Source organism: Phocoena sinus, chromosome 7 (assembly GCF_008692025.1).
Source record: "Phocoena sinus isolate mPhoSin1 chromosome 7, mPhoSin1.pri, whole genome shotgun sequence".
In the NCBI taxonomy this organism is placed as follows: domain Eukaryota; kingdom Metazoa; phylum Chordata; class Mammalia; order Artiodactyla; family Phocoenidae; genus Phocoena; species Phocoena sinus.
Window position 1 is genome coordinate 98,448,340 of NC_045769.1, and position 27,157 is coordinate 98,475,496.

General features: G+C 45.5%; 2 protein-coding genes across 8 annotated transcripts in view; both read left to right on the forward strand.

Moving 5' to 3' along the window:
* Positions 1-17,197, forward strand: part of NCKAP5 (NCK associated protein 5) — a 992,075-nt gene extending 974,878 nt beyond the window's left edge. For 6 of the 7 annotated variants that reach the window (XM_032638276.1, XM_032638275.1, XM_032638280.1 and 3 more), the window contains one exon: positions 15,707-17,197. In XM_032638276.1, the coding sequence (XP_032494167.1) occupies positions 15,707-15,988 (282 nt within the window). In that variant the 3' untranslated portion in view covers positions 15,989-17,197. The remainder of the gene's footprint in view (positions 1-15,706) is intronic. The other variant, XM_032638283.1, reaches the window with a different exon arrangement.
* A 1,813-nt stretch (positions 17,198-19,010) lies between these two features.
* Positions 19,011-27,157, forward strand: part of LYPD1 (LY6/PLAUR domain containing 1) — a 60,733-nt gene continuing 52,586 nt past the window's right edge. Inside the window, exons 1-2 of the mRNA XM_032638430.1 lie at positions 19,011-19,077; positions 20,407-20,544. Of these exons, the coding sequence (XP_032494321.1) occupies positions 19,026-19,077; positions 20,407-20,544 (190 nt within the window). The 5' untranslated portion in view covers positions 19,011-19,025. The remainder of the gene's footprint in view (positions 19,078-20,406; positions 20,545-27,157) is intronic.

Consider the following 27,157-nt stretch of genomic DNA (forward strand, 5'->3'; position numbering starts at 1 on the left):
ATAGCATCTTGTCCATGGAACTCAGTCACTTTCAAAGACAATAAAGGGCGTTAGAGAGGTGAAAGATAAGGTAAAGATAGGAAAAAGAAAGGTGACCAGTAAATAAGAAATATAATTAGCAAACTCCCTTTATTCCACTAACATCTGTGGATCTCCTATGTGCCAGATGTTCTGGGCCCAAGGGATGCAAAGATAAATAGGGTCATAGTACCTACATGAGAGAGTGAGCCATGGCAGCCAGTACACCACAAAGGCTCACTGGTGCCATGGTAACAGTCGGCGCAGGGATGGAGGGAGAACAAAAAGGACAGTGGTCAGGTCAAAACTACAATGAGGCATCACCTCACACCAGTCGGAATGGCCATCATCAAAATATCTACAAACAATAAATGCTGGAGAGGGTGTGGAGAAAGGGGAACCCTCTGCACTGTTGGTGGGAATGTAAATTGATACAGCCACTAGGGAGAACAGTATGGAGGTTCCTTAAAAAACTAAAAATAGAACTACATACGATCCAGCAATCCCACTACTGGGCATATACCCTGAGAAAACCATAATTCAAAAAGAGTCATGTACCACAATGTTCAATGCAGCTCTATTTACAATAGCCAGGACATGGAAGCAACCTAAGTGGAATATTACTTGGCCATGAAAAGAAACGAAATTGAGTTATTTGTAGTGAGGTGGATGGACCTAGAATCTGTCATACAGAGTGAAGTAAGTCAGAAAGAGAAAAACAAATACTGTATGCTAACACATATATATGGAATCTAAAAAACAAAAAAAGTGGTTCTGAAGAACCTAGGGGCAGGACGGGAATAAAGACGCAGATCTACTCGAGAATGGACTTGAGGACACAGGGAGGGGGAAGGGTACGCTGGGACGAAGTGAGAGAGTGGCAAGGACATATATACACTACCAAATGTAAAATAGATAGCTAGTGGGAAGCAGCCGCATAGCACAGGGAGATCAGCTCGGTGCTTTGTGACCACCTAGAGGGGTGGGATAGGGAGGGTGGGAGGGAGACGCAAGAGGGAGGAGATACGGGGATGTATGAACATGTATAGCTGATTCACTTTGTTATAGAGCAGAAACTAACGCAACAAAGTAAAGCAACTATACTCCAATAAAGATGTTAAAAATAATAATAATAATAAATTAAAAAGACTGTAGAAGGCAATATTATGCAAGGCAGTGACAGGTGCAGTCAGCCTGTGGAAATTCACAGTATCTTCATTGTGGAGCTGGGCTTTGATTATTCCTTACCCTACAGTAAATAAGTTCACAGGCTCTTTGAAGAAAGGCCCCATATAAAACCACAGTAGTCACTTGCAGCCCCCCACTTCTGAAAAAATATCCTGTAGTGTGTGGTTTGCTGATACATGGGTCAAAGGGCAATAGACAACACCTTTCCCACCCATTCCAGCCAAGGAAAGAGTAGAAAGTCAGTGTAAGGTTAAGAATAAAAGCATCTTTCATTTACCTACTTTGTTTATGTGGTCATAGACCAAGCAGTGGCCTAGGTGTTGGATGTGAGTTTACAGATATCAGAGAGGTCTGTCACCTGCTATCCCTAATGTTTAAGGAGTGGTTTTTGAAGTTTTTTTGTTCGGGGGTTTTCTTTTCTTTTGGAGGGGAGAGGCAAAGAATTTAGAAGCATTATGACGGCATTTACCAGCTGTTTAAAACGCCCTCGCCCCAGGGTGGGTAGTGTGTCAATCATCATCATTTTTCCAGGAGCTTCAGGAAGCCCCCTGCTTAAATATCACCAGATTTTGATAGGCTGTAATAGGGAAGAGTCACAAATTAAATACAGATGAGTTTCATTGGACCCACACGTTTGTTTTAAATACATATTGGGAGATTTCATATATGAATTCTAGATTGTCATTTCTCTGGAAAGATCAGGAGTTCTGGCAAGAACGAGCCCACATGCTCACAGGGTAAGACTCAGCTGGCGCTGAGGCAGGAGGTGGAGTGATTGAGAGAGGGAACCCTGCAAGCTGGACCCCTGGACTTGGATACAGGCTCTGCCTGCCTCCTCACAGCCGTGTGGCCTTGGGCAGGAACCTTAGCTCCCTATGCCTCCCTTTCCTCGTGTATTAAATGGTGTAACTAATGGTACCTGCCTTGTAGAGTTCTGTCCAGTCTTTAGGACAAGAACGAGCGCTCCGTGGATGTTTGTTAAATTAGCAGCAGCTGCCCCTCTAAAAGGGCACTTGGGTTCACCACCATCCCCGCTACCCACTCATGCCATCCATGCATTTGCGCTGTTGTCACATCCTTCCCAGTGGGCTCCATTGGCAATGACTTTTCTTCCCCTGGTCTAGAACCAGGTCATCCGTCAGCCATCTATGGGGAAAAGGGGGAGTTTCAGCAAAGATAAGAAGGAGACTAACGGGGCATATATGGAAAGAATCTCGGAGCTCGTCCTGAAGTTCTGAGCTTTGTTCAGGTCCACGGAGACTTAAGTACAAGAGCCATAAAAGGATGGACAGATGACTCTTGCCCTGAGAATCAGGTTCCCATGCATCTCCAAAGCACCTGAGAAGGTGGCTTTTCAACTGCACCTCTACCTGGTTTCTAAGACCTTGCCTCCACGGGGACAACAACAAGAGAATGGTTCCTTTCACTCCCCTAAGGATCTGCTGCCTGGTGGGAAGGCAAGGATGTGGGCGGAAGGGTGGAATTTGCTACGATTCATCTTACCTCCTGGACCTGATAAATCAGAACCATGGTTTTCTAGCTCGTTGGAAGGCGGCATTAACTAGAGCTTCCTTCCCTTTAGTTAATTTGCTCACAGATCAAGAGGTTAAAGCTTCCTCTGCCTGTCATCAGCAGAACATTTGTCTCCAACGTTACTGGGTGAAGGGCTTGGGTGTTTCTCCCCCGAGGTACCCCCCAGGAGTCCCGCTGAATGAGGCCCCTGGTCACACGTAAACACACATGCTGCTCCTTTTTACTGGAAGCATGCTGCTGTCCGTCCCGGGATGTACATCTTGATGCCATCACGAACATTTTCCCTTTCAGCAGTTATTTTTCCTTGAGGCAGGAGAAAGAGACCCTCTCATTATTTATCTTGAGTGTTCGATAGGCCTCCTTTGAGAAGGTCATTGTCTGCAACAGTAAAATAATCATGGGATTTCTGGACAAGCTGGCAAAAGAAAAATGATTCATTATTTCAAGAATTATTTGGCCTTCAGTCCCCCAAATGGATGAAGGCTTCCAACAATATGTAAGAGAGAGTAGGGCTTAACTTATTATATGAAAGGTTCCATTTTAAAGGGAAAAGAAGTTCAAAGATGTCATTTTTAGCTCGGCTGTAATATAACTGGAGTCAGGGCGGTGCGTCTGTTAACCCCGTGGTCTTCTGGATGTTATTGTACTATTCCCTTTGCAAAGGAGGCCTCCCCGCTCTCCTTCCCTTCTCATCCATTTGGGCTAATGAGATTGGAAGAGTTTTTTTAGATCCTATTCAAACAGCACCCCGTCCTTCTGGTCCCTTTGGGAATGCCGGAACAGACAGCATATTCATCCAGACGGGCTCAACCCGACCTCACGTGTCTTGCCGTGTCGCACAAAATCGTGTATCTTCACAGCGCAGTATATTTTGCTGATAGGAGATGGCGTGGTTGTGTAAAATGAAAACTGGAGAGGCCGAGCGATCAGTATGACCTCGACCACTCAGAAGCCAAATAATTTACGGAAATGACGCAAAGACCCTGTGAACTCCTTTGCCTGACAGAAAGGTTTGAAATGATATTTTAAGGAAATGAAAAGCAAACATCCCCTGGACCTTCTTTGCAGATTAGATCTGAAATGAAAGACCCTGAGTTACACAATTAACTATTGATTTTGTTTGATCCATCTTTAATTCTCATTGCCATCAAGTTGTGTTTCCAGAGTCGTGGTGGGCAGGCATACTTCACTTGGAGCAAGGCTCCTTTCACTTCTGCGTTAATTTAAACATTAAATCGTTCTGCACGTGTGAGACAAAAATAAAGCTTATGTTTATTGTCGCGGATGGGTGACGTAAACCTTATGAAGTGGCATTAAGCTAGTCTAGGCGGTTCATGAACACAATCCCTTCTATAATGCGAGAGTCAGTTTGTCATTTGAATATATTATGGGTGGCGGGGAGAGAATAAAAAGCACCTGGATGCTGCCTGGTACTAGAATGTTGTCCAAAGGTGGCTGTAATTTAATCTCCTTACAGTTTCATTTCTTGATTTCATACACCCAGTAATATCCCTGACCATCACCCAGATAGTCTTACTGACGTTTCTAAGAATGTCATCATCGTCCTGTTTACACTCTCACTTAAAAGCAGCAAAGCACATCACCAAGTTTCCCCTGTCTTAAGGAGATAGGAATCTGAACTTAAGCAAATGGCTGGGACTGGCTCAGACCGGAAAGACAACACTTGCTGGCTGAAGGACGCACTTAACAAAATGGTAGAGCCAGCGTTGGTACTGTTTATCACGGGCCTGATCCTTCCAATAACATTGCACCCCAAGACAGAAGCTTATTGTTTCTGCTCTGGCTCCTGCATTTCCAGGAAGCGATGGCAGCTTCTGCTTCATCCAACCACAAGCCAAGCCCACCTGGAGGTGCAGAAGAAGGCCCCAGTTGCTCAGCAGAGTTGCCCAACCAGCATGGCCATGGGATGTGAGTGCACAGGTCTCTGCTCTTGACAGAGAGAGGAAATTGCTTTTGCCAAAGTAAACAGTAGTCAGATATCCATTAATCCAAGGACCGTCCTGGTTCTTGAGGCCGCCCTGGAATCCCGAGACCATGCCTCTGCTAGTGTATCTAGGGACTGGAAAGTAGCTCAGATGGACATCAGAAATGATCTTATTTTACATGCGTCTTCATCATGGAAAAGCAGACATTATAGAAATCTCAGACAAGTCTCTGAGCTCCGAAGGGGAACGATGTAGTGAAAATAGATCTAATAGTGACTTTGTTCGTTGATATGCGATAAATAGCAACTCCAAGATACGGTGTCAGAATCTGAAGAAGAAAGCAGAACCAAACCTAGTGCATGGCCTCCAGAAGTGTGTCATCTAATTGAGAAGTGAGACATTGATATGAAAAGAGACTACATAATAGAATGAATATAAGTTCAGGGTTGAAATGGATAATGTGGCCATTTAGGCCAGGAATTCATAGAAAGACCCCTGTGGATTAGGTACTGTAGAAACAGAACCAGCAGCTGTTAATAACCAAAAAAAAAAGATATAAAATGTGGTTACCATTGACAATGATATGGAATTAGAGAAAAGAGAAAAAATTCCAATTTAAGCATGTTAAATTTAGGAGATAACTAGGCCCAGAAAGATTAAGAAAGGTGAATGTGAATAGTCATTAGTTAACCTATGGAAAACATTTGCCTGAAGGATCTTAAAGACTAAAAATGGCAGGAGGTCAAAAGAAACTAAGCAAGTTACGGAATTATTTAAAAATTAGGATTAGGGTAAAGGGGCACATTCAGAACTTTTGAGTCTGACAGGATATTTGTGTTCTAAATGCCATTATCAGACCAGATAGTAGGCTGGTAGACTAGCCTAACAGTTCTCAGGGAATCATCTCCTAATATAGCTGAAGCTTTGTTCTCTGTTGACATCCTAATAAAAAATCCTTAGCATGTACGTTCCATGTGAGCAGTAACTTTGTCTCATACACCGCTCTATCTCCGGTGTCTAGAATACTGTCCTGTACGTAAAAGGTGCTCAACAAATATCTCTTGAATAAATAAATGATGTGGCAAGAGCAGTGTAATCCCTATTTAAATATTTATTAAATCCAGGTCCAGAGTTGAAGTAGTGATTGTCAGTGTCATATTGTGGCAAAGGATGGAATCCAGAACAAACGTGGATTCCCATTGGCATTCTCTCAACTAGCACATCCTTCCATTCTAGAACCCCCAGTGCTTACTGGGTAATGAGGAATAATAGCGTCTTACAGTTGTGTGCAACACACAATATAAAGCTTAATGTCTCTAAATCTTCAGAACAATTTCCACCAAGGAATCTTCTCTTTAGAATAAGGATCAGGAAATTGGTACTGATCCTGAGTTGCTCTGACTCTCGGGATTCGATATGTCAGATATCCTTGGGAAATAACTTTATCCAAAGCAAAGGCTGACTGGCCCTCGAACTGAAACATAAATGACATTGGGAGATGAATAGCTTAAACCTGAGTAGAGCTAACACTCTTACATCCACAGATATCAGTGTGTCTCTGGATGACCCTTAGCACTCAGTCTCATTGAATTCCATGGCTGTTGCAAAGCACCTCATAGATTGGATACCACAGTGCACTGTGACTCCCAAAGGGTCTACCAACTTCTGTTAGAATTCCAGGTTGCCTCATTATTTATAGGTGAATAAGTAACACAGAATGTTTTTCCCCGGTTTTGGCCCTCACAGCATACTTCGTAATAAAAGCTTAGCCTTTTCAGGTACATTTTTATGATGTCCACCCTTACGGTGATATTGGAGATGTTCCTTTGGAAAGGGAACATCCATGAAAAAAAATAGTGTAACTTTCTTTTAACATTCACCCAATCCCCCCTAAAAAGTGTGTTTTATTTTTTCTTGAAAGAGTAGCCCAAACTCTATCACTCCAAGGTGAAGACATAGCTCTATGGTACTAGAATACACAAATGGTCCCTTCATGCTGGATTTTCCTCTGACGAGGTTCATGGGCTCTTTATGCTACAAGTACACTGACATCTAAGCCAGGCATGGCCAAGCTCGCTGGACAGATAGGTATCCTATTTAAGACATGAGATGATGGAAAGGCTAGTCAAAGAAAAAAGTCTAATCAATCTTTTAAGGCAAGTGAGTAGCATATGAATTTATTTTTATCCGTAATGGTGCCTGTAAATGAAAGGCCAGAAAGGTTTGGTGCCCACACTCTCATCAGCTGGAATCATTAGCCTGACACTAAGATGAACAGACTTAGGAGTTCCAGCCCAGAGCCTGCTCAATTCTCACTCCCAAATAAACATTTTGGTTAATATTATTATGTTGGAAGAAGAAAAATCTGACAACACAAATAAGCATGTTACATTTAGTTAAGCTAATCATACAGTCAATGAGCTGGCTTGTTTCCCCAAGTCTAAGTCACTGTGAAACAGTGCAGATTTTGCTTTTGGAGAAATTGACCAATAGTGATCAAATCTGATGTATTACTTAAGGTGATTAACCTATATTTTAAATTAAATTTGTGGGTGCATCCACCTCCTAGGAAACAAAAATTAAGAAATACAAGTTTTCGGGCTTCCCTGGTGGCGCAGTGGTTGGGAGTCCGCCTGCCGATGCAGGGGACGTGGGTTCGTGCCCCGGTCCGGGAAGATCCCATATGCCGCGGAGCGGCTGGGCCCGTGAGCCATGGCCGCTGGGCCTGCGCGTCCGGAGCCTGTGCTCCGCAGCGGGAGAGGCCACGGCGGTGAGAGGCCCACCTACCGCAAAAAAATATATACAAGTTTTCAAATGGGCATTTCACGTGATGGCACTAACGTTAGAGAAATCATGAATGTGTCTTTTGCACGTTCATATAATCATTTTGCCTAATCGTGATTACATGCCTTTCCTTTTCACAAATGCCTTTCTCTGTCATAAAGTTTAGGGTTTTCTTTACGTTCCTTTTTTCTCTTCCCGTTGCGGGACCTGGTCCCACATCTCCCCCATTTTCCATATCCTTAAAGTGACTTCCTTCTCCTTCCGTCCTTTTGATCTGGTCTTTAAATGTCCTTCGCAGCCGCTGTTTATCTCCAAGCTAAGTTTTTTTCCTTTCTGCAAGATATATTATTTTCTAACGACCCTAAGCTTCCTACTGCACTTTTCTCTGCTTGCTTTTTTTTTTTTTTTTTTTTTCCAAAAAGTAAGCTCATTTTTCCCCTCTGGTTCAGGGCTTCTAACAGAGGTCATTGAAAGTCATTGATCCTGGTAAGGGACAGCAATACAGGTAATAATATAGTCATAAAAGCACATCTCAGCTGAAAATTACTCTTTCACCTAATAAAACCAGTTTGCCCTGGAGCTACTGAGGATCTTCAGGAACCCAGTAAGGAAACAGAGTGCCCCAAGTGCAGCATCGTATCTCCCAGTGTGTGGTTGGGTGGAGAGAACAGTTCTCTATTACCTATCTGTCACATTAATTTTTCAGAAGGGCAAGTGAAGAGTAATGTGTCCAGTTGAGGTAATAGAGGGAACCGAACACCGAGAGAAAGTAATTATCCAAGTTGGAATTTGACCAGGTTAGCAGGGTCAACACCACAACTGTCAAGAAAAGTCTGGAGGTTCTTCCCTGTTCACCAAAGGTCACTTTATCTATTTTTGTGTCTCATTCAGAAAGTAGCTCCGCCAGGAATACGGTAAGAGGTGGCATTAAAGAAGAGATTAACCTGTGCTTCTGAGAAAAGAGAAATGACTTGAGCTGCATCGTTTTCCTTGGGGTTGGCCTGCCCCCAGCAAACGTCACTTAACATAGACTTTGTATGTGCACAGGTCTTCAACCAAGAGACCCAGGATTAAAATACTTCCTCCCCGTTCCCACAAGAGCATAACACATAATCATCTTTCCAGTGCCCAAGATTTGCTCATCAGGAAAGGGATGGGGGAAATCACACCTTCTGCTCCAACTCAAAGCTCAGGATTCGCCAACCCGTCTCCTCTCTTTGATCCATCTGCTTCCAAATGGAAGCTTGGCTATATTTCTCATCTGCTAAATCATCTTACTCCCACTGCTTCACCCAGGGAGACGTTTCTCTGCCCAAACCAACTCACTACGGTCTCCAAACTTTCCCGCTTCTTCCTGGCCCCACTGCATATATGACTGGTTAAAATCTGCATCATCACACATAATGAGAAATGTGGGGTTGTGGTAGGGGCGTGATGCTGACATTTCTCCCCAATTTCGGGGGTGTTTCTTGCCATGTGGAAGGAGTTCCCTAGGATAACACTCCTGGTGTCTCTAAGCTCTGCTCAGTCGCCTCTCAGGAGACGGAGGAGTGGCTTGTTTAGCAAGTTAACAGATACACAGTATATATAAAATAGATAAACAAGAAGGACCTACTGTATAGCAGAGGGACCTGTGCTCAATACTTTGTAATAACCTATAAAGGGAAAAGAATCTGAAAAATAACAGGTATTATACATTTATAACTGAATCACTTTGCTGTACACCTGAAACTAAGACAACACGGTAAATTGACTATACTCCAATAAAAAAAATTAAAAAATAGCAAGTTTAGGAAGGGAACAGGGAAAGCTTGAGCCCGTCTCCTGCTCTCCCCGCCCTCTCTCAGGAGTCAGGCTGGCTGGAGAAGCAGCACTCGTGTTGTAGGTTTAAGAAGACCTGCTCCCAGCCCAGGGCTGCCAGCCCAGTCTAACACTGTCTGCTTCTAGACCACTGCTAAGAAACTCACTTCTTTGAAGATAGAAACGTCATTCTCCCTATAAGCTTTCTCAGTAATAAAGCTGCTATTTTAGCCTCCCATCAGCCTTTTTCTTTTATCGCTTTCTCCAGTTCATTCAGAACTAAGGTGGGGAAGAGAAGTATTTATTGTGTTACCTGAAATTCCAATAATGGATGCATAGAAGACACACAATTCAGAATATTTTGGAGTCACGGAGCTTACAGAGTGGGAAGATTCTTTAAAAAAAAAAAAAATCTTTAGTGTAAATAAACTAAGGTTCAGGGCTTCCCTGGTGGCGCAGTGGTTGAGAGTCCGCCCGCCGATGCAGGGGACGCGGGTTCGTGCCCCGGTCCGGGAAGATCCCACATGCCGCGGAGCAGCTGAGCCCGTGAGCCATGGCCGCTGAGCCTGCGCGTCCGGAGCCTGTGCTCCGCAACGGGAGAGGCCACAACAGTGAGAGGCCCGCGTACCGAAAAAAAATCAAAAAACAATAAACTAAGGCTCAGAGAGGTCACCCAGCTAATTAGCACAGTGCCAGGAACGGAACACTGGCTTTGAAATACCTGGTCTTGTACTTAGTGATTAAAATCCCAAGTTCTGTGGTCAGGCTTCTCCTGCTTGAGTCCTGATTCCCTAATTTATTAGCCATGCGTATGCGGCCTAAATATTTCAACCTCTCTACTCTCTATTTCCCTATGAGTATCATGGGGATGAAAATAGTACTGTCTCAGAGGGTCGGTGTAAGGATTAAATGAGATAATTCATGCGCTGCGTTCAACCCAGGACCTGACACATAGTAAAAACGCTTTATAAATGTAGCTGTTGTTTTCCTACCACGTGTCTTGTTGAACTGATTGGCAGTGAGTCATTATAGCAATAGAGAAATAAGAAATCATGTGGATGAAGATACTGTTTACATTAATTTATGCTAAGAGGTCTAGTCCTCTTTGCAAATATTAGTGCCCAGCTGAGGAATGATGCTACGTTTCAATTCCACAGGTAGATCTGAATCTCGTCCTGACATTTTACAGTAGACAGACTAACCAGTATTTGCAAGATATAATCAACAGATGGAAACTTACATGAAATGATAAGAGTAGCTTTCATCATAGAACACGAATCCATTGTGCAAGTTCATGAATTTGCTACTTGTTTCTCCCCTGCCGTGGGCAGGAGTTTCTGGCTATACATGTGTAACATGTGCCTCTCTGAAGCTGGTCTCATCGTGAGTTTTTTTTTCTGGTTTATCACTTGAGTTTTTCTGTATCGCCTTATACATTTTCCCCATCTTTTTCTTATGACAGGGGCACGTATCACCTTCTGCTTTATCCTTCCTTGTGTTCAGGTTATTGGTGTAGGCAGAATCTCTGTTGTTGACTATGGAGGAAAAATGGTATGTGTTTGTGTTGAAAATCAGGAAACCAAGTTTCCAGGTCTAATTTCACCTGAATTTGAATTTGTGTGAACCACAAATTCCATAAATACCGCATGTAACGTATAGCTGACACCAGCCTCCCTCACCTTCCAGTCTGATGTAAGACCAAAGTGAGATCATAGATGGGAAAGCTCTTTGGAAATAAAAACTATTTGTTATTTATAACCCAGGTTTCTGGGCTGATACTTTGCTGAGTCTGGGCTGGAATTCTTGGAACCCCTTGGGATAGGCATAGCTCTGTGTTTCTGTCTTTACGGTGATTCTGTCCATTATAGAATCTTAAAGGGCAAGAGATAGACTATCTGGGCAACTACAAGACCTGAGATAGACTATAGAATGGTCTACAGATGCAGTAGGGGCACATGAAATGGAAATTTCTTGGAATGTACTCCTTCTTACCTACTATATATCTTAATACTATTCACCCTTCAAAAGCGTTCCAAGAGCCCCGTCTCCTTTTCTATGAAACTCTCTCTGAGAATCAAGACCACATAATTATTCGCACAGATTATTCATATAGTAGATTGGTTTGATTGATTGATTATTTGACTACAAGGAATTAAATTAGCTAAGGTATAATTACTAAGGGATTTCTGGAGAATATGTCACTACTTCTTGCTTGCATTATTGTTAACAATGTCATCGTTACACGAAAGATAGGAAAATATTTAAGAATGAGCATAGCTATTTATTTTAAACTTGAAAATACATTCTCACCCTTTTGAGCCCTACTTTTGTTCCCAAGTGCAGTGAAAAGCCCCACCAAAAAGTGAACTGTACAACTGTTGCCACCTATAGGTGGCAAGTGTAGTATATTAATTTTATCATAATTTCAATGAAGTACGTTATACAAAGGAAATGACAATGTTTTATGGGACCCACACAATCTTCAGGAATCTTTACTGGGTTTGTTACCATTAATATTACTGTTGCTGTTCTGGGATTCTTATCTCAGAGGCTCCCCTTAAAGGTAATATGGGCCGATATTTGTGAAGTTCTTTTCCACGATAGAGGTTAAGAACTTGGGCTCTGCAGGCAGACTGCCTGGGTCCAAATCCAGACCCCACCACGTACTGCTCCATGACCTTAAGTTACCTAACTTCCTCCAGGCTTGATTGCTTGTAAATGAAGATAACAGTGACACCTCCCCCATAGAATTGACGTGAGGATGAAAACAGATAATCCATGCAACGTGCTTAGCCGAGCGTCTGTGCAGAGCAGGCACTCAATTAAATGCTGTTATTACCATGATTAGTTTTCGAAGCACCTTCACATACATTTGCTGCAAACTGATGTGCACTATTGTTACCGAAAGTGGGAGCCCGGCTGCTGGCCGCTCTAAAGCCAATAAAGAGGCAAGGCTGGTGGAAAGGATCCCACATGCCCGGAGCGGCTGGGCCCGTGAGCCACAGTTACTGAGCCTGCGCGTCTGGAGCCTGTGCTCCCCAGCAAGAGAGGCCCGCATACTGCAATGAAGAGTGGCCCCCGCTCGCCACAGCTGGAGAAAGCCCTCACACACAAACAAAGACCCAACACAGCCATAAATAAATAAATAAATAAAATTTAAAATATATATATATATAATTCTAATTCGAGGCAGGGAAGTAAGCTGGCAGGACCACTGGAGAAATCCCAGCCAACAGTTGAGACTCTACCGATGGTAGAGAAAGCCGAGTCCATCATCCAGTCTCCATCGAGGGTCTACTGCCGGTGAGCGCTGGGCTCGGTTTTTAGGGGGAAAGCTGATGGGAGAAGGGGGATGAGGGGGGTCATCTAGGACATACAAAAGAAGTATAAAACATGATGGCTAGCTCAGAAGTTCACACACTGCAAAGATTGCTGTTTGACATACATAGTGGGGGTTATTTTTGTTATTATGGATTTGTTTTTCTTCTTAGTATAAGCAAATACTTAAAATTAGAGGATTTTAAGTATAAGCAAATATTGTTCTAGATCCATGGCCTTACCTTTAAAAGCAAAGACCTGGGCCCATGTTTCTGCACAGCTGCAATGAGCTAGTTCTAAAGAGCTGCCTTTAGAGGAGGCACGTACTCCTGAGCTGACCACACTCCTCACCACTCCCTGTAGCTCCCCAGCACTGAGCTTGAATGTCAGTGTGTCCTCATTGTCACTCTTACACTGATGTTGTTCTTATAGTCCAGAAATATTTCGGTACCCACCCCTCATCAAAACTGTGAAAATAAAAGGAAGACCATGAAGGCATGTGATCTTTCTTACAATGGGCCATTCCTTCATTTCCATCGCCTCCCCAGCCGATGTAGGCCTTGGTCATAATTAACTGAAGAGCCAAACCTACAAGCAGGAAACGTTTAGAAAACAAGATGCACTATTTGTGTCCCATAGACAGTGGGTGTTTTCTTGGTAAATAATCCTTTCCTTATCACTACCTGAATACACTGAATTATGCTTTTCACCTGTCTCCCCTCCAAGACTACAAGTTCTTCTAGACTAGCGATTCTCAAATGTTAGCATGTGTCAGAATCCCCCAGTGACCTTGTTAAAAACTTTTTCTGGGACGCTGCATTACGGATGTAGTTAAGTCGGGGCGGGACTCGAGAATTTGCATTTCTAACAAGCTCCCACGTGATGCTGATGCTGGAAGCTGCCTGGAGAGCACAGTTTAAGACCCACTGATCTAGAATAAGAATGCTAGCTTACTCTTACTTGTTGTTCCGTTTATTGAGCACCTACTCCTATGTGTCAGGGTCTTCAGGTGTTCTTTTTCTAATACTTACAGCAATCCTAAAATAAAGGTATGTCTTATTAACTTTACCTGAGGAAGGGTGCTCTTGGGCACTTACACAGCCAATGAAAGGGCAAAGCTGAGACTCCAGCTCAAGCCGGCCTGCCTCCAGGGCCTCACTCCCCTCCTACAGGACGTCATTTTATTCAGCTGTGTATCCTCGGCACCAGAACCTTCCACCTGCCTCATGATAGCTTCTCTAGTGAGTGTTTATTGAATGAACTTGAGATCCACATTGACCAGAAATAGGCAAGGAAAAGGTTCTTGAATAAGGAAAAAGGGAGAAGATATTCAGGTGAGGAGGAAGTTGCATTGAATGGCCTCTATTTACCTACATTTGGTACAATCAAAGCTTTCCTACTCCCTCCGTGTATTTTTCATGTTGTACTTTATAATTCTTTTTAAAGAACGCTCAAAATTGGCATGCCATGAGAAGGGGCTCCTGCGTGGATTCATTCCTAATTATGGAGCCACTTTTTTGTAATCACCTAGGAATCTGTTCCTCAGCCCAGCTCTTTTTCGAGGTAGCCATTTCAGATTGAAAATTTGCTCTGTGAATAACGCTCCTGTACGTTAATAGTGTAATGAAATAAGCATCACTTCAAGGTTGATCTTCAAGTATTCCCATAGAATTACACCGTTTCCCCATAGCAGAGAGAGAAATGCTGTCTGAGCCTGCTCTCGGGACACCGGAACCATCCACTTCTGTATCTTTTTCTTTTCTCTTTCTATTAAATATTTAGCATGTGAGAATTCACAGGCTTTAGCTATGTCTGTTTTTGCCCAGATCCAAACACAGTTTCCTCATTGTACCTTTGACATCCATCGTAGCAATGTTGCAGGGAGGGATGGAGCTGCCTACGTTAGGGCCTTGGACAGTAGCAAATTGAGATGGTTTGGCATATGTGGATGGCAAAATGAAAAAAAACATACAGGACATCTTGTCCTTTATTACAAGAGTGTGGAAGGCCACCAGACAGGAATTCAAATCCTGTTCTCCATCACTTGCTGAGCCACCTTGGGCAAGTGACCCTGTCACTCTGAGCCTTGTTTTCCTTCTCTCTAAAGTGGGGATGTGTAACTTACAGGTCTGTGAAAAAGGGCTTATAAATAAAATACTTTGTGTCTTTTACATGGTGGATGCTTAATAAATGGTAGCTATTGTTATCATCTCTGAGGCCCTGTTCCTACTTCCTGGATGGAATTTTTGCCTGAAAGAGGACAAGGAAATGAGAAATGTGGTTAGTGGCTTTAACACCTCCACCCTTGCAGTTTTTGCATGTATGCCTTCCTATTCCGTCTCACCTCAGACCTCAGGAGTCACTTGAGCAACTAAATATATTCACGTTTACAGAGTTTACCTGCAGTAATTATCGAATATGACTGCAGTGTTTTATGAAGTCCCAGAGACTACCAGTAACAGCCTATAAATATTCCTGTTTACATTGGTTTTACTAGAACCTCCTGGAGGGAGAGGTTACTCGGGTGCAGACCTGTTACTATGATGTTTAAGCCCTTGGGCCTTGAAGAATCTATACCCTCACACCTGGGATCTCTTTCAAATAGCATAAGACTTGTAAAGGGACAAAATACACACGTGACAATGCATATGACGAGTTTAATGTGTACTTAAATTTTATGTCAGTTTAAGGGATTGCATGCTTTTTTTTTTTTTTTTTTTTTATAGAACTGTCATTTCTGGCTGAAATTCAGTCCCTATCCATATTTAGAAACAGGACAACTAATAATATTTAGTAAGTAAAGAAAGGAGTTCGAAACTTTGATTAAGAAAAATAAGGCACTTTACGTGAACACATTTGAGATGGATCCATTTAAAATTAAGTGGCACTTAACTGATTTGCAAATTGGGACCTATTTATCTCAGTAAAATGATTAAAGTCTTGATTTATCCCTAAAATTGGCTTTATTACATTAAATTGTACTGGAAGATTGTTAAAGACTTGTAGGTTCCCTCTGTCCCTTTAAATTGTACTTTATACTGACAATAATTGAATATTGGATAGAATAACTTGATTTTGCAAAGAAATATGTTTCTAATATTTTCCTCTTTTTATTGCAGAAATTGAAACAAGTTGAAGAAACAAGAGAAGATCCTGAGAATAGATTACGTAAAATTTCCCTGGAGTCATTCAATAAATACAATGGCAATACTGTGATCTTATTAGAAAAAGAGACAAACTCTCTGAACAAGGTTGAAGGACAAAAGGAAGAAAAAGAAAAAAATGAAGAGGCCTCTTTGAGTAACTCTGATAGGCCTGGGGTAGACAATTTGGAATCTTTGAGTGATTCTTTATATGATAGCTTCTCTTCCTGTGCAAGTCAGGGTTCAAATGATGTGTAAAGGACTTTTTTTCCCCTTAGTGAGCTGGAAATGGAGCACTTAGGAAACAGGGCTGGGAAGCGGGGCAGGTAGAGATGGCAACGAATAAACTATTGCAGTACCAGGGCCGACACTGTCAGATTCACAGCCAGCAGCCCACTGGAGCTTACTTCCCTGACAAGGCAATAAAGATAGACTCTACTTGCTGTGTTCCATGAGGATTAAAAGTAAACACACCCAGGATACAGAAGTCTTAATTTTGCACTTTCCTTTTGAAAAAGAAGTTGTACAGAAGTTGTAAATTTTTTTTTTGGAAAAGAAATTATATTTGTAGCAAAAAAAACCTTAAAAGGACAGCAATAAATTGAATCAGTGCCATGCTCTTGAAATGATGCCCTAAGTCTTAGAAGTTGATAATATATTTTTGAAAAATTCCAACTCCAGTTTTTGTTCAGGTCACTGTCCTAGGCCTCAAATTGTTTGATGGTACACTCTGTAAACAGAAAACAGGGCCTGCTGAAAAACCAGAGGGCTGTCTCTCATCTCCATCTCATAATCTCAATTCGATAGAAACTTTAATCCCAGTGCAATTTCCAAATTGTTGCCAGAGAGATTCAGGTTCTAGTAATAAGTATAATTCTGCTTCTACTGAAAACTGTAGAGGAAGGTACTCAAGTGTGACACTGATCAGAAGCTATTTGTATCAGAGACGATGTAATTCTACTTTCCCTCCAATCATTTCCTTACATCCTCTTCTACGTAGTGGTTCTCTGCAGTTCTCAACATTATCTGTTGATTTTTATCTTCTGGCTCTTTTGATTAAAACCTGGTCAATCTATAAATCAAAGTAAATTCCTGTTTGCAGTGTTCACATTGTAAAAAATAAAATGGTTGGTGCTATGAAAAATTCTTACTTTTTAATATCCTTTTTTCCTACAAAGTCTGTTTATATGTAAGGATAAATTCTATTTTAAAGGTTACCGTGTATTTTTTCTAGATGCGAACTATTTATAATTGCTTTTGTACAGGAGCTTGTAAACTAGGCATAACAGATACTTTTAGGATCTATATGGATACTTTAGTACACACTTGTTTCTTTAAAGAGTATTGTACGGTCAGTGTTATTTGGTTAATTTGTGCAATTTGTTATATTTGAATTTTGTTGTCTTAAATGAAAATTTTGTCATTGTCTTTCAGACTTTTTAAGATTCTTTTGTTTCATTTCTGAATAAACGTCATATCACAATCGCACCCTCTGAAAGCTTAGAAGAGCTTCTTCAAGGACCCTTCGGCGCAATTAGTTATTTGAATCTCATACGCGCTCCAACGACGCATTCCCCCGAAGGAATAAACAGACTAATAAGGAAACTGGCCCTATTCCTCCAGAAGCAGTAATTCAGCCAATTGTAAGATTCGAGTCTGCAGACTAGCGAGTAATGGTCAAAGCATTTTCGTCTCCCTGAGGGGTTAACCAACTAGAAATGAGAGGAAGAGGGGTGCAAAGGGAGAGATAAGGAGCCGGAGGCAGATAGGAAACGATCTCTGCAGAGGAATGACAAGAAAGTCATTGAAGCCCCTTTCCGGACCCGCTCTGCTGGCAGGATAGGGAAATAAATGATCAGCATCCCGGCCTAAAGAGAGCTTCCTTCTCCTAAGACAGGAGGCCCGAGTAGAAGGAGGTGAAGAGGGGCGAAGCTTACGAAGCCCTTTCCACCGAAATGGATGCTGCCTAGGTATTTGGGGGACAGGCGTGGGAACGTGCGGGATTGGGGGCGGAGGCTCCCAGGCGTTCCGGGCGGGCTAGCGGGCTCCCGTACCACCTGCGGCAGGGCTCGGCGGCCAGGAAGGCAAACGTAGCAAGCTGGCGTTCCGGGAGTACTCCAGGTGGGTCGCTTGTACAAGAGTGGGGGGATGGGGTGGGGGGAGGTGGCGAGGGGGTGTGCCAGTGCCCGAGTCCTGGGCTGGGAAGGCGCGGTGTACGAGAGGACGCCGTGAATAGAGCCAGAGGAAGCTGCCCGGCCTTTTGGACGAAGGGGATGGAGAAGAGCAACTCTCGTCTTCACCCCAATTTGCTTTCTAGTGGGAGCTCATTCACGGTTGTCCCCGGAGCGGTCCTCTCCTAGGCTAGGCTACCGCACCCTCCAGCGGTGCGCGCGGTAGACGAACCGAGGCCCGAGCGCGCATAGCTGGGCAGGGTCCCCGCCTACCCCGCCCACCCCGCCCACTGCGCCGCAGCTGAAGCCGAGCCCGGTAACGACCCAGGGGCTTCTCCGAGGAAGAGAAGGCGCAGCTGCACCGGATACCCTAGGGAGCCTGCGAGTGTGCAACTTTGCCAGACGCACGGGAGCGCGGCCCCGCACTCCCTGCCGGGTGGACCGGACCCTGCCGCGGGCAACCCACCAGCCCCCGGGGGGCGCAGAGGAGGGGGGCAAGCGCCCCTGCAAGTAGAGGCAAGCAGTCTTCCCACCCCACCTCCTACGTCCTGCTGACGGCGCCCGGCCGACCGCCGTGGCACCTGCTGCGCCCTCCTGCCTCCTTCCCCAGTCTCCAGCCTCCCAGCCTCCGAAAACTACACTCTCCCTCTCCCCCTCGAGGCGTCCCAGGGGACGTGCGGAGGCGGGAGAGGAGGGCTATCGGAAGGGGGTGGACACGTGAAAAGACTGTCCCAGCCTTCCCCGCTCGCCACCTCCACCCCAACTCGGCAGCCGTCACGTGGTGCCTGGAGTGGGAGGTGGGGAGAAGAGGCGAGACTTTTTTGGGTGCTCCGGATCGCCAGCAGTTCCTTCAGCCTCCGTCGCCAACTCCGGAGACGCCGGGCCCTCACTGCCCGGGAGCGCGAGACAGAGAAGCGGCGACCCGCAGCCGGGGGCCCCGGCGCGGGCGATGCGGGCGCCGCCGGCGGCACCTGCGGCTCGTCTTGGCGGCGGCGGGCACTTCGGCGGCGGCAGCGCGGGCCCCAGCAGTCTCGGCAGCCACAGCCGCTGCGGCCCGGACAGCCTCCGCCGCGGTCGCCGCTTCTGATGCGCCTGCCCGCTCCCGGCCCCGCGGCTCCGGGAGGATGTGGGTCCTCGGCATCGCGGCAACTTTTTGCGGACTGTTCTTGCTTCAAGGTAAGAAGACGAAGCGGCCAGCCGTCCGGCCGGGATCGCACACCCCGTGTACCCGCCCGCCGCTCTGCCTCCGCTTGGGCGCTCACCTCCGCGCCCGTGCTGTGCAGGGGTCGCCCGGCGGGAGTTCGGCGGCGGCGAGTGGTGCCCAGGGGCGCTAGATGGGAAAGTGCCCAAATCCTGCGCTGCTGGAGGAGCGGCGGCAGCGGCGGATTGGTGGGACTCGGGCTGCAGATGCCCGGGCTGCGCGGCGGAAGGAGAAGCTGGGCTGGGGAGGAGGGAAGGTCCGAGCCGTGCAGGGTCTCGGCGAGGGAGCGGGGGCGACAGTCCGCGAACCCGCCAAGTTGTCAGGCGTCGCTAGCAACCCGTGGCAGTGGCGCCGCCGACAGGTGAGCGGCACGCTGGTCAGCCTGTGGCCTGGGCTGGCCGGGGCTGAGTTGCTGCGCTCCGAGCGCGACCGCTGTGGGTCTGGGAGGGGAGGTGCGCCGGGTCCGGGGCTCATCTGCCCGGGAGCCGGGGGTAGTTGGGCCTAGACGCGAGCCCGTAGATCCGAGCGGAGCAGTCGGGCTGGGGCGGGGAGAGGTACAGAAACGTCTGGCTCCTTCGCTCCAGTACAGGAGCGGCTCCCAGTCCAGCTCTGCAGAGCTGGGACCCGGACCGGGAGCCCTAGCCAAACGGAGCCCTGAAAGCCGGGAAGGAAGGACTGTGGTGTCGCGGCCGCGGATGCGCGCGCGCGCGCACACACGCACGCACGCCCCTTGCCACACGCCGCGGCCACCCCTGCTGCTTCGGGAACCGTCCCGAAGAAAGGCGGGGGACTCGGGGCGCAGCAGCATTGAGCGCCCGGCCCTTCGTCCGCCTGGGGGGCCTCGGAGCCACAGCACAGGGATGCCGGCTTCGACTATCAAAGAAAACTGAAAAGGCGTCTGCGAAGGTAGTCGCGAACGGTGCCGACATAGTAATTAACTCATTTGTAACCAATTAACAATTAGGCAAAGCCTTCGGCGTAGGCTGGAGCCGACGCACGTCAGGTCCTCGGCTCTCGGGCGGCATAGCCCTCCTTTCAACTTCCGTGGGGGAAGAGCCGGGTGTGGTGTCGGATGGGCTCTTTGTTTCTGGCGAGTGGGTCCAGGGCTCGCGGGCCAAATCCCACTTTATATCCTGCGGGACCTTCGGTGGCCGCGCCGCCCTCTACCGGCTTCAACCGCGGCCGCCTTCCGGGGAGACCCAGGAGGGAGGGCGCCGCAGCTGGCTGGAGCGAGGGGCAGGATGCTGGCTTCTGGGGTAGTCTCGGGGCGGCCCGGTCTGAATCCGACTGCGTCTGTCCCGCAGGCTTTGCGTTGCAAATCCAGTGCTACCAGTGTGAAGAATTCCAACTGAATAACGACTGCTCCTCCCCCGAGTTCATCGTGAATTGCACGGTGAACGTTCAAGACATGTGTCAGAAAGAAGTGATGGAGCAAAGCGCAGGTAAGAGCCCGGCAGGCCCCCCTTTTCCTCCCCTCTCCAGCCTGGGCTGAGGTGGGAGTGAGGGGGCCATTGCATTACAGGAAAAGGGATTGACTTTGAGATAACGCACCCACTGGTTATCCCAGATTTACTTTTCCAGAGCTGGGAGAATGAAAAGTTCCAAGTTACTTTAATCTCATTAGAGTTAATTACCAGGGCTTCTCCCCGAGAAGAAGCTCATATGGCTGGGGGTGGGGGGGAGTGCATTTCAATGAGTGGCTCTCCTCTTTTTATGGACTGCCCTCACCTCCCTCCGCTAAAAGCTGATCGGGAGACTGGAAAATGTATGGATAACCGGCTCTGCTTGGCCAACTAGACAGTAGCCTGTGAGCAGTGTCAGCCTGACATATGAAGCTAGTTGAAGTTCCCAGAGGTCAATGCTTGAAAAATGTGTTTTGTCGAAGAGCCAGGCCATATTTCCTTGAAGAACACTACAGCATCTTTCTTTAATTTTAGAACAAATGCATCAAATTCCAGGCAAAAATTGCCAAAGATCTTTCAAGGGAATGTAGTTCCCCGCCCCACAAGCTTAGCTGCTTAGTTGGCTGACAGAGGGCCTGGGCATGAGGCGAAAAAAGAAAGGGGTCTTGTGAGAGAACACCTCACTCATTTCCTGCAGTCTTCTCGCCCAGTAGTCTCATCAGAAATCAAAGCCCCCCAAAAAGTGCAACTGGAACTTTGGGGAAACGGGTCAACTGCAGTTTCAATGCCAAGGTCAGGTCCACGAACATAGACTTTGCCATTGTAAGGATGTTGAAAAGATGGGTGAATGATATTCAGTGCCCCCAAGCGCTGCTTCTCTTGAGTTTGCTGAACTGCCCTGCCCTGCCCACGGAGCCTGGTGAAGGGTCCAGCTTGTTAAGTGACTTACTTCCCTTAGCCCGCTGGTAGATTCATGCAAGGGCTCTAGTTTTAAAGTGAGCACCTTCGGAAAGAGAAGGGCCTGGAAGTGCCTTGTGGCTTACCACCTAGTAACCTGGGGAGCAGATAGCTGGTCGCTGTGCTGTGATGTGGCGTGCGTGCAGGCAACTTTAAAGGCTCTTCTTTATAGGTCATTAGCAGTCTAGGTGTGGAGTCTTTCCACCAGAATCACTCTTCTGGGAAGTCTGAAACGTAATCGCTCGCAAGAATAACGTCTCAAACAAAGCAGCATGCATTGTTTTGTCATATGGGATTCGGACTGTTAAACAGGCAAAACAAAACGTAGTGATGATTCTATAGCTAAGATTGACACGCGTGATTCTGACAGGTTGTTTCTTTTCTGCTTGTTTCATTCCTGAGAATTTTATGTGAGCAAAAATGGATGATGGCCCTTCTACCTGAGGAACTCCCGTAATTTTCCTCAGAATCACTTTGAACACTTTGCTGTGTCTCTCAAAACATCTGTAGCTTTCTTCCAGGCAGTAGTTTAGAGCCAGACAAAAATGGGGTTGTGAAACTTTCTCATCGTCCTCTAGGCCACTGCTTACCTGGGTATCATATATCATAACCTGGGATATGGTTGCCACGAGAAGAGGACAAGCTATGAACCAAATTACTTGCTCTCTAAAAGTGTATCTGAGGTGAACATTACAAACTCCATTTTCAAAGTGTGGTTTTTCATCTAGCTTCCCCCTCTCCTCCACCACACACTGTAAAAAAAAAAAAAAAAAAAAAAAAAAAAAAGGCAGTGCTGGCCTGATAACGCCTAGCTTCTCCCCGCAAAGCTGTAGTGCAGAGTCCATCAGTGCCTGACCTGAAGTTGCTATTAGCTGAGTCAAGGCGGGCATTTTGTCGCCAAACCAGGTTTCTCCCACCACATGTCATAGGCTAGAGGATGACAGACACTGGAGATACAAGGCAAGCTCAATCGTGAAGCCTGAGAAGCAGAAACAGTTGATGGGCTCAGAGGGAAAGCCGGTTATTAGGGAAAGGATGCAAGCTCTGCACACGTGGAAACCGGGCATTCTTAGCCTGAATTCAATAGAAATCAGCCAAATGCACGTTTCTGTGCTTAAAGTGCGACGTTCGTGGAGGGATGGGGGCAGGAGGGGGAGTGGGCTGAAATTTCCAAGGCGCTTCCATTGTCATCATGTGATGGCTAGAGACCAATCAATTTAAGTGGCTGTTAACCCTCCCCTTGTTGGCAGGGCTGGAGAGCCAAGCTAAAAACTCTGATTGTTAAGTGACCACAGCGTGGTATACTCATCACTGTAGCAACAGCTAACTCCTGTTGTGTGCCCTGTGTAGGAGGCTCTTTCCCTGTGCTTTACGTGGGGGAAATTACCTGAAATCTGAGCATCCTCTTTTGAGGCCCTTATTTCCCCAGGCCGCGACCCACCGTGTTTAATTACGCTGCGGGGTCACCTTCTCCCCTCTGGAGCAAGGAAGTCCCACCTGTTCAATGATGCTGTTAGGAATCGAAGCCAGAATCGTTTGTGCTTGATCGGTAACATATACTGTTCCAAGAATTTTAGTGCTTTGGAATCGGAAGGGCTTTTGTTGCTGTTGTTGTTTTAATTTTTTAAAAAATATACACTTTTCTACAAGAAAAACTACGAAAGGGGGGTTAGCAATCTTCTTTCTACTCCATCTCGTGTAACCACTTCCTGAATTTCTCCTTTAACAGAGAAAGTTCACCACCTTTTGCAGCTCATACACAAAAACTAACCTACCTTTGCGTAAAGATTATAAGTAAATATAACAACAGAAGAATCATATTTACAGGGATAAACCATAGTGGGTAGTTGATTTATAGTCAAGGGTGCACATTGGAATCTGGGACTTTTGTTCAAGTCCACATGTCTGGGCCCCTCCTTGAAGAGGCCAGTTCTGGAAGTCTGTGGTGTAACTGGCCGTGGGTCAGCCCCCCGCAGGTGACCATGGGGTGCCCTAAATTGAGAACTGCTGGTCTGGACCAACCTTTTTGTGTTATAGAGGAGGAAAACGAGGGCCAGAGAAATTAGATGTCTGGTCCACGTCTGTCAGCCAATGGTTACTGCGAGGCACCTGCTTCCTGGGCCAGCACCTTACACAGTAAAATATGCTGCTAGGGTTATCTGCAAAGATAATTCAGGTAAAGTGCTAAAGACTTAGACAATCCTCACACCCACCAGTCTCACCTAGTAGGCTTAGTGAACTGGGTTCAGCGCACGAGCCACAAAGTGGATTTTGTAAGAACAGGAGAACCGACTGGCAGGACCTTTACCTATTCCCCAGAGCGGCATTCCTGTTAGATGCTGAGATGATTCTCTGCTCCTTTTCCTTTTGGTCATTTATGGGGAAATAAGGCATGGGTTGTGGGGAAGAGAAGCGTCTTTCATTGTCCTTACTAACTGATATTTAAATGTTTGCATAATGAATGACTTGTTCTCTCCAGCTCTGCACTTAATGAGTTAGTGTCTATGAACCAGCACCCTTGATAATGACATTTCTCTTGCTTTCGCCTATCACCGCCCTCCGCAAAATATTTCAAATATCGATTTTCACTTCGGAATGGAAGCCCCCCGCCCATGCATTTTAAAACCAGGGTATAAGGAACGTGAATCTGCATTTGTTTGACAGTGCAATCTTGTAATTAGAGTTTTTCCTCTTGACTAGATACAGTGAAAGGGGCGTAATTTAATTTTTATAGACTAGCCAATTTCTGCCCCTAGCAAAATATAGCTCTGCCACTGAGCAGAATGTTACGGGTTCTCCTAAACCTTATTTAAAAGTTAAATGCAGTATATTGCGAGAAAGTTCATGGTCTGAATCAGTAAGCTAATCGATCTCTTCGCCCATCCTTTGCAACAGGCATTCATCTATTTGTTTTGCAGTACACGAGTTTACTGATTTATATGCCATGTTGCATCTACCTTATGGCTGTATAAGTAATGGCTACTTTCCTTTGGGGTTAGTTAGTTGCTCATTAAGTTGGGCAGGGATGGCTCGATGCCTTGGACAGGGTAATTTTATGCCTTATTTTCCCATGAGCTATCGAAAGATAAGGGGATAGCAAGAGAGGACCTGGGGTCTCTAATCAGTCACCCACTCTTAGCAGAAAGCAGTGGAAAGCTAACCACGGCCTATGTTCTCTTAAGGCTGTGCTCTGCTTAGTTTCACCAAGATTTACAATAACAGGCTGTAGTTTGTCTTTGGGGTGGTCCTGGCAGGAAGAAGGGCCAATTTTGCTTATCAATATTATATCAGAGTCCCTTTATACCCGGATTCTTTAAAGCGCACACACATGGCATATATATGTATGAGCGTATATTTTTAAATTTTGCCTATATCAGTTGACACACACAAACATAATTCTTGTGAGAAAAGAAGTGAAAATATTGCATCCTCCTTTTTTGTAGCTGTTCAGGTCGTACAAAGACGTTTTCTAACTTCTTTTCCCCAGAACATCTTTGTTCAGAGTACCAGTGATGTTTGTTAATCTTCTAGTGCCCTTTATCTGCTCCATATCTTTTTCTCTTACCTCTTCTCTCCTGTCATCTCCCTTTTGAACATCCTACCTGTAGCCCTTACTTTCTCATTCTCAAATCCACTTTGCCTCACTGAGATGGGCTATGGACTCCACTCGAAGAATAAAGTAGAGAACAAAAATGAAAAAATAATCACCATGATTTAACTTTGCCAGGGAGACCGCAACAGATTAAAAAACTTTAAAATAAAAAAGATTCAGGTGTCAAGAAAGATATTCCTATATATTAACACCGGCCCTGCTTAAAAAGGTTTCCATGCCAACCTCAATAATGTTATGAATTACACGGGGAAAGATTCTGTGCTATGAATGTCAATATCACTGCCTCCTTTCCAGTGGGACCCTGAAAGAACACCTTTCTCTCCAGAGCAAGACATTTTGCCAATCCGATTATTCACTTAGTTCTCAAGATGCGCCCATCTTTTTCATGTGGCAGGCACAGCCGACTTCTGAGCAGGTCTTCAGAGGGTGAATATCAAATGTCATTAGTCCCTCGGACTCTCCAGTACGTAAAGTATTTGTTTATGTTAACTTTCCAGCTGAACAAGCAGCCAGGGCTGACCTCCCATCTCCAGAGATGAAACGTTTGAAGATTGATCCAGCTTCTCCCATAACACTTAATTCCTCCCACTGCGATTTCACGAAAGCTTCCATCATTGATGGTTTTCCTAATGAGTTTAAACAGAGAGGCTTCAAAGCTGGGTTTTTTCTCCCAAGTGAAAAATGAAACGAACTATGAAAACAAAACACACCGTTTCCTTTTGAACTTTGAAAAGGAAATCTGCTTCCCTTACATATTCCTGAATATACAGCCTGCTTTCTGTCTCTCCCTCTCCCCTTCCCGCCTTCTTTCCTTCTTGCCTACCTTCCTCTCTCCCTCCCTTTCTCTTTCTTTTTTTTTCTGATTAACTGACTTAGGTTCTCATGCCCAAACCTGGGAAAGGTTTATTATCGCACTGTGCAGTAGTAACCCACACCCTAACCCCTGTTGTCAGCAGTTGAATGGAAAGGGTATCCATCACCTTTAGGGAGCAAGGAGCCATGCTCCAGGTTTCCCAGGCTTGGTGACTTTAAAGAGGTTACTTAACATCCCAGGGGCTTAGCTTTCTCCGCTGTAATATGTAGCAACAGGCCACCTGTCTTCTTATGAGATACAGCAAGGCAGTGAGGAATGCTGTCAGTATAACCACCTTAAGGCACCAGTACTAAAGGGGGAAACCTGCCGGAATGCTCACCAGGAGTTGCCTCGTTCACTCTCCATAGCTGCCTCTGAAGGCTGGCCCAGACACCTGAGCCTAAGTTACGTTACATATTACTTCTTCATTTCTCAGACTGAAGGAGTCCTTGCGTGTAACCTTTCATTCCTTATGATAGGGTCCTTATACTTAGCCTGGAAGGTTCACAGTGAGATAATATATTCACTTGATAGTTGGTGAATCTGAGATGCAGAGAGACGTAGCAATTTGCTCAGGACCACACAGCCAGTGGGACTGGAATTCAAGTCCTTTTTCCTTCCCCAGGATTTTTTCGATCACTCTAACACCATTTCTTTTCTGGATTTTAATTACAATCTTTTTGAGATATAATTTACGTACCATACAAGGCATCCTTTTAGAGTGTATAATGGATTTGTTTTTAGTATATTCACAGAGTTGTGAATATAATCTAATTCCAGAATGTTTTCATCACCCCAGAAAGAAACCCTGTAACTGTTAGCTGTCACTAATCTGGGAACCACTAATCTACTTTCTGTCCCTATGGATTTGCCTCTTCTGGACATTTCCTGTACATGGAATCACAGAAAATGTGATTTTTCGTGACCGACTTCTCTCGCTTAGGATAATGTGTTCAAGGTGCACCTGTTTCACATCCCATTTTGAGGTGCACCTTTCCTCTTGCTCGTACAGGGGTCTGAAGGGGAAACTAGGCTTGGCAAGTCCCTCAATTAGAGCGGGGTGGGATGAGATGGGGTTAGGAGAGGGCATGGCTGTGAACCTGGAACTCCAGGGGCTAATTAGCCGGTTTGCTGAGTGGAACGAAAAACCTGTGCCAAGAGCAAGCTGTCCCAGGGAGCCGTGGGGCAAAGGACCCAGCACTGGGCTTCGCATCCGTCGCCTCCCTATC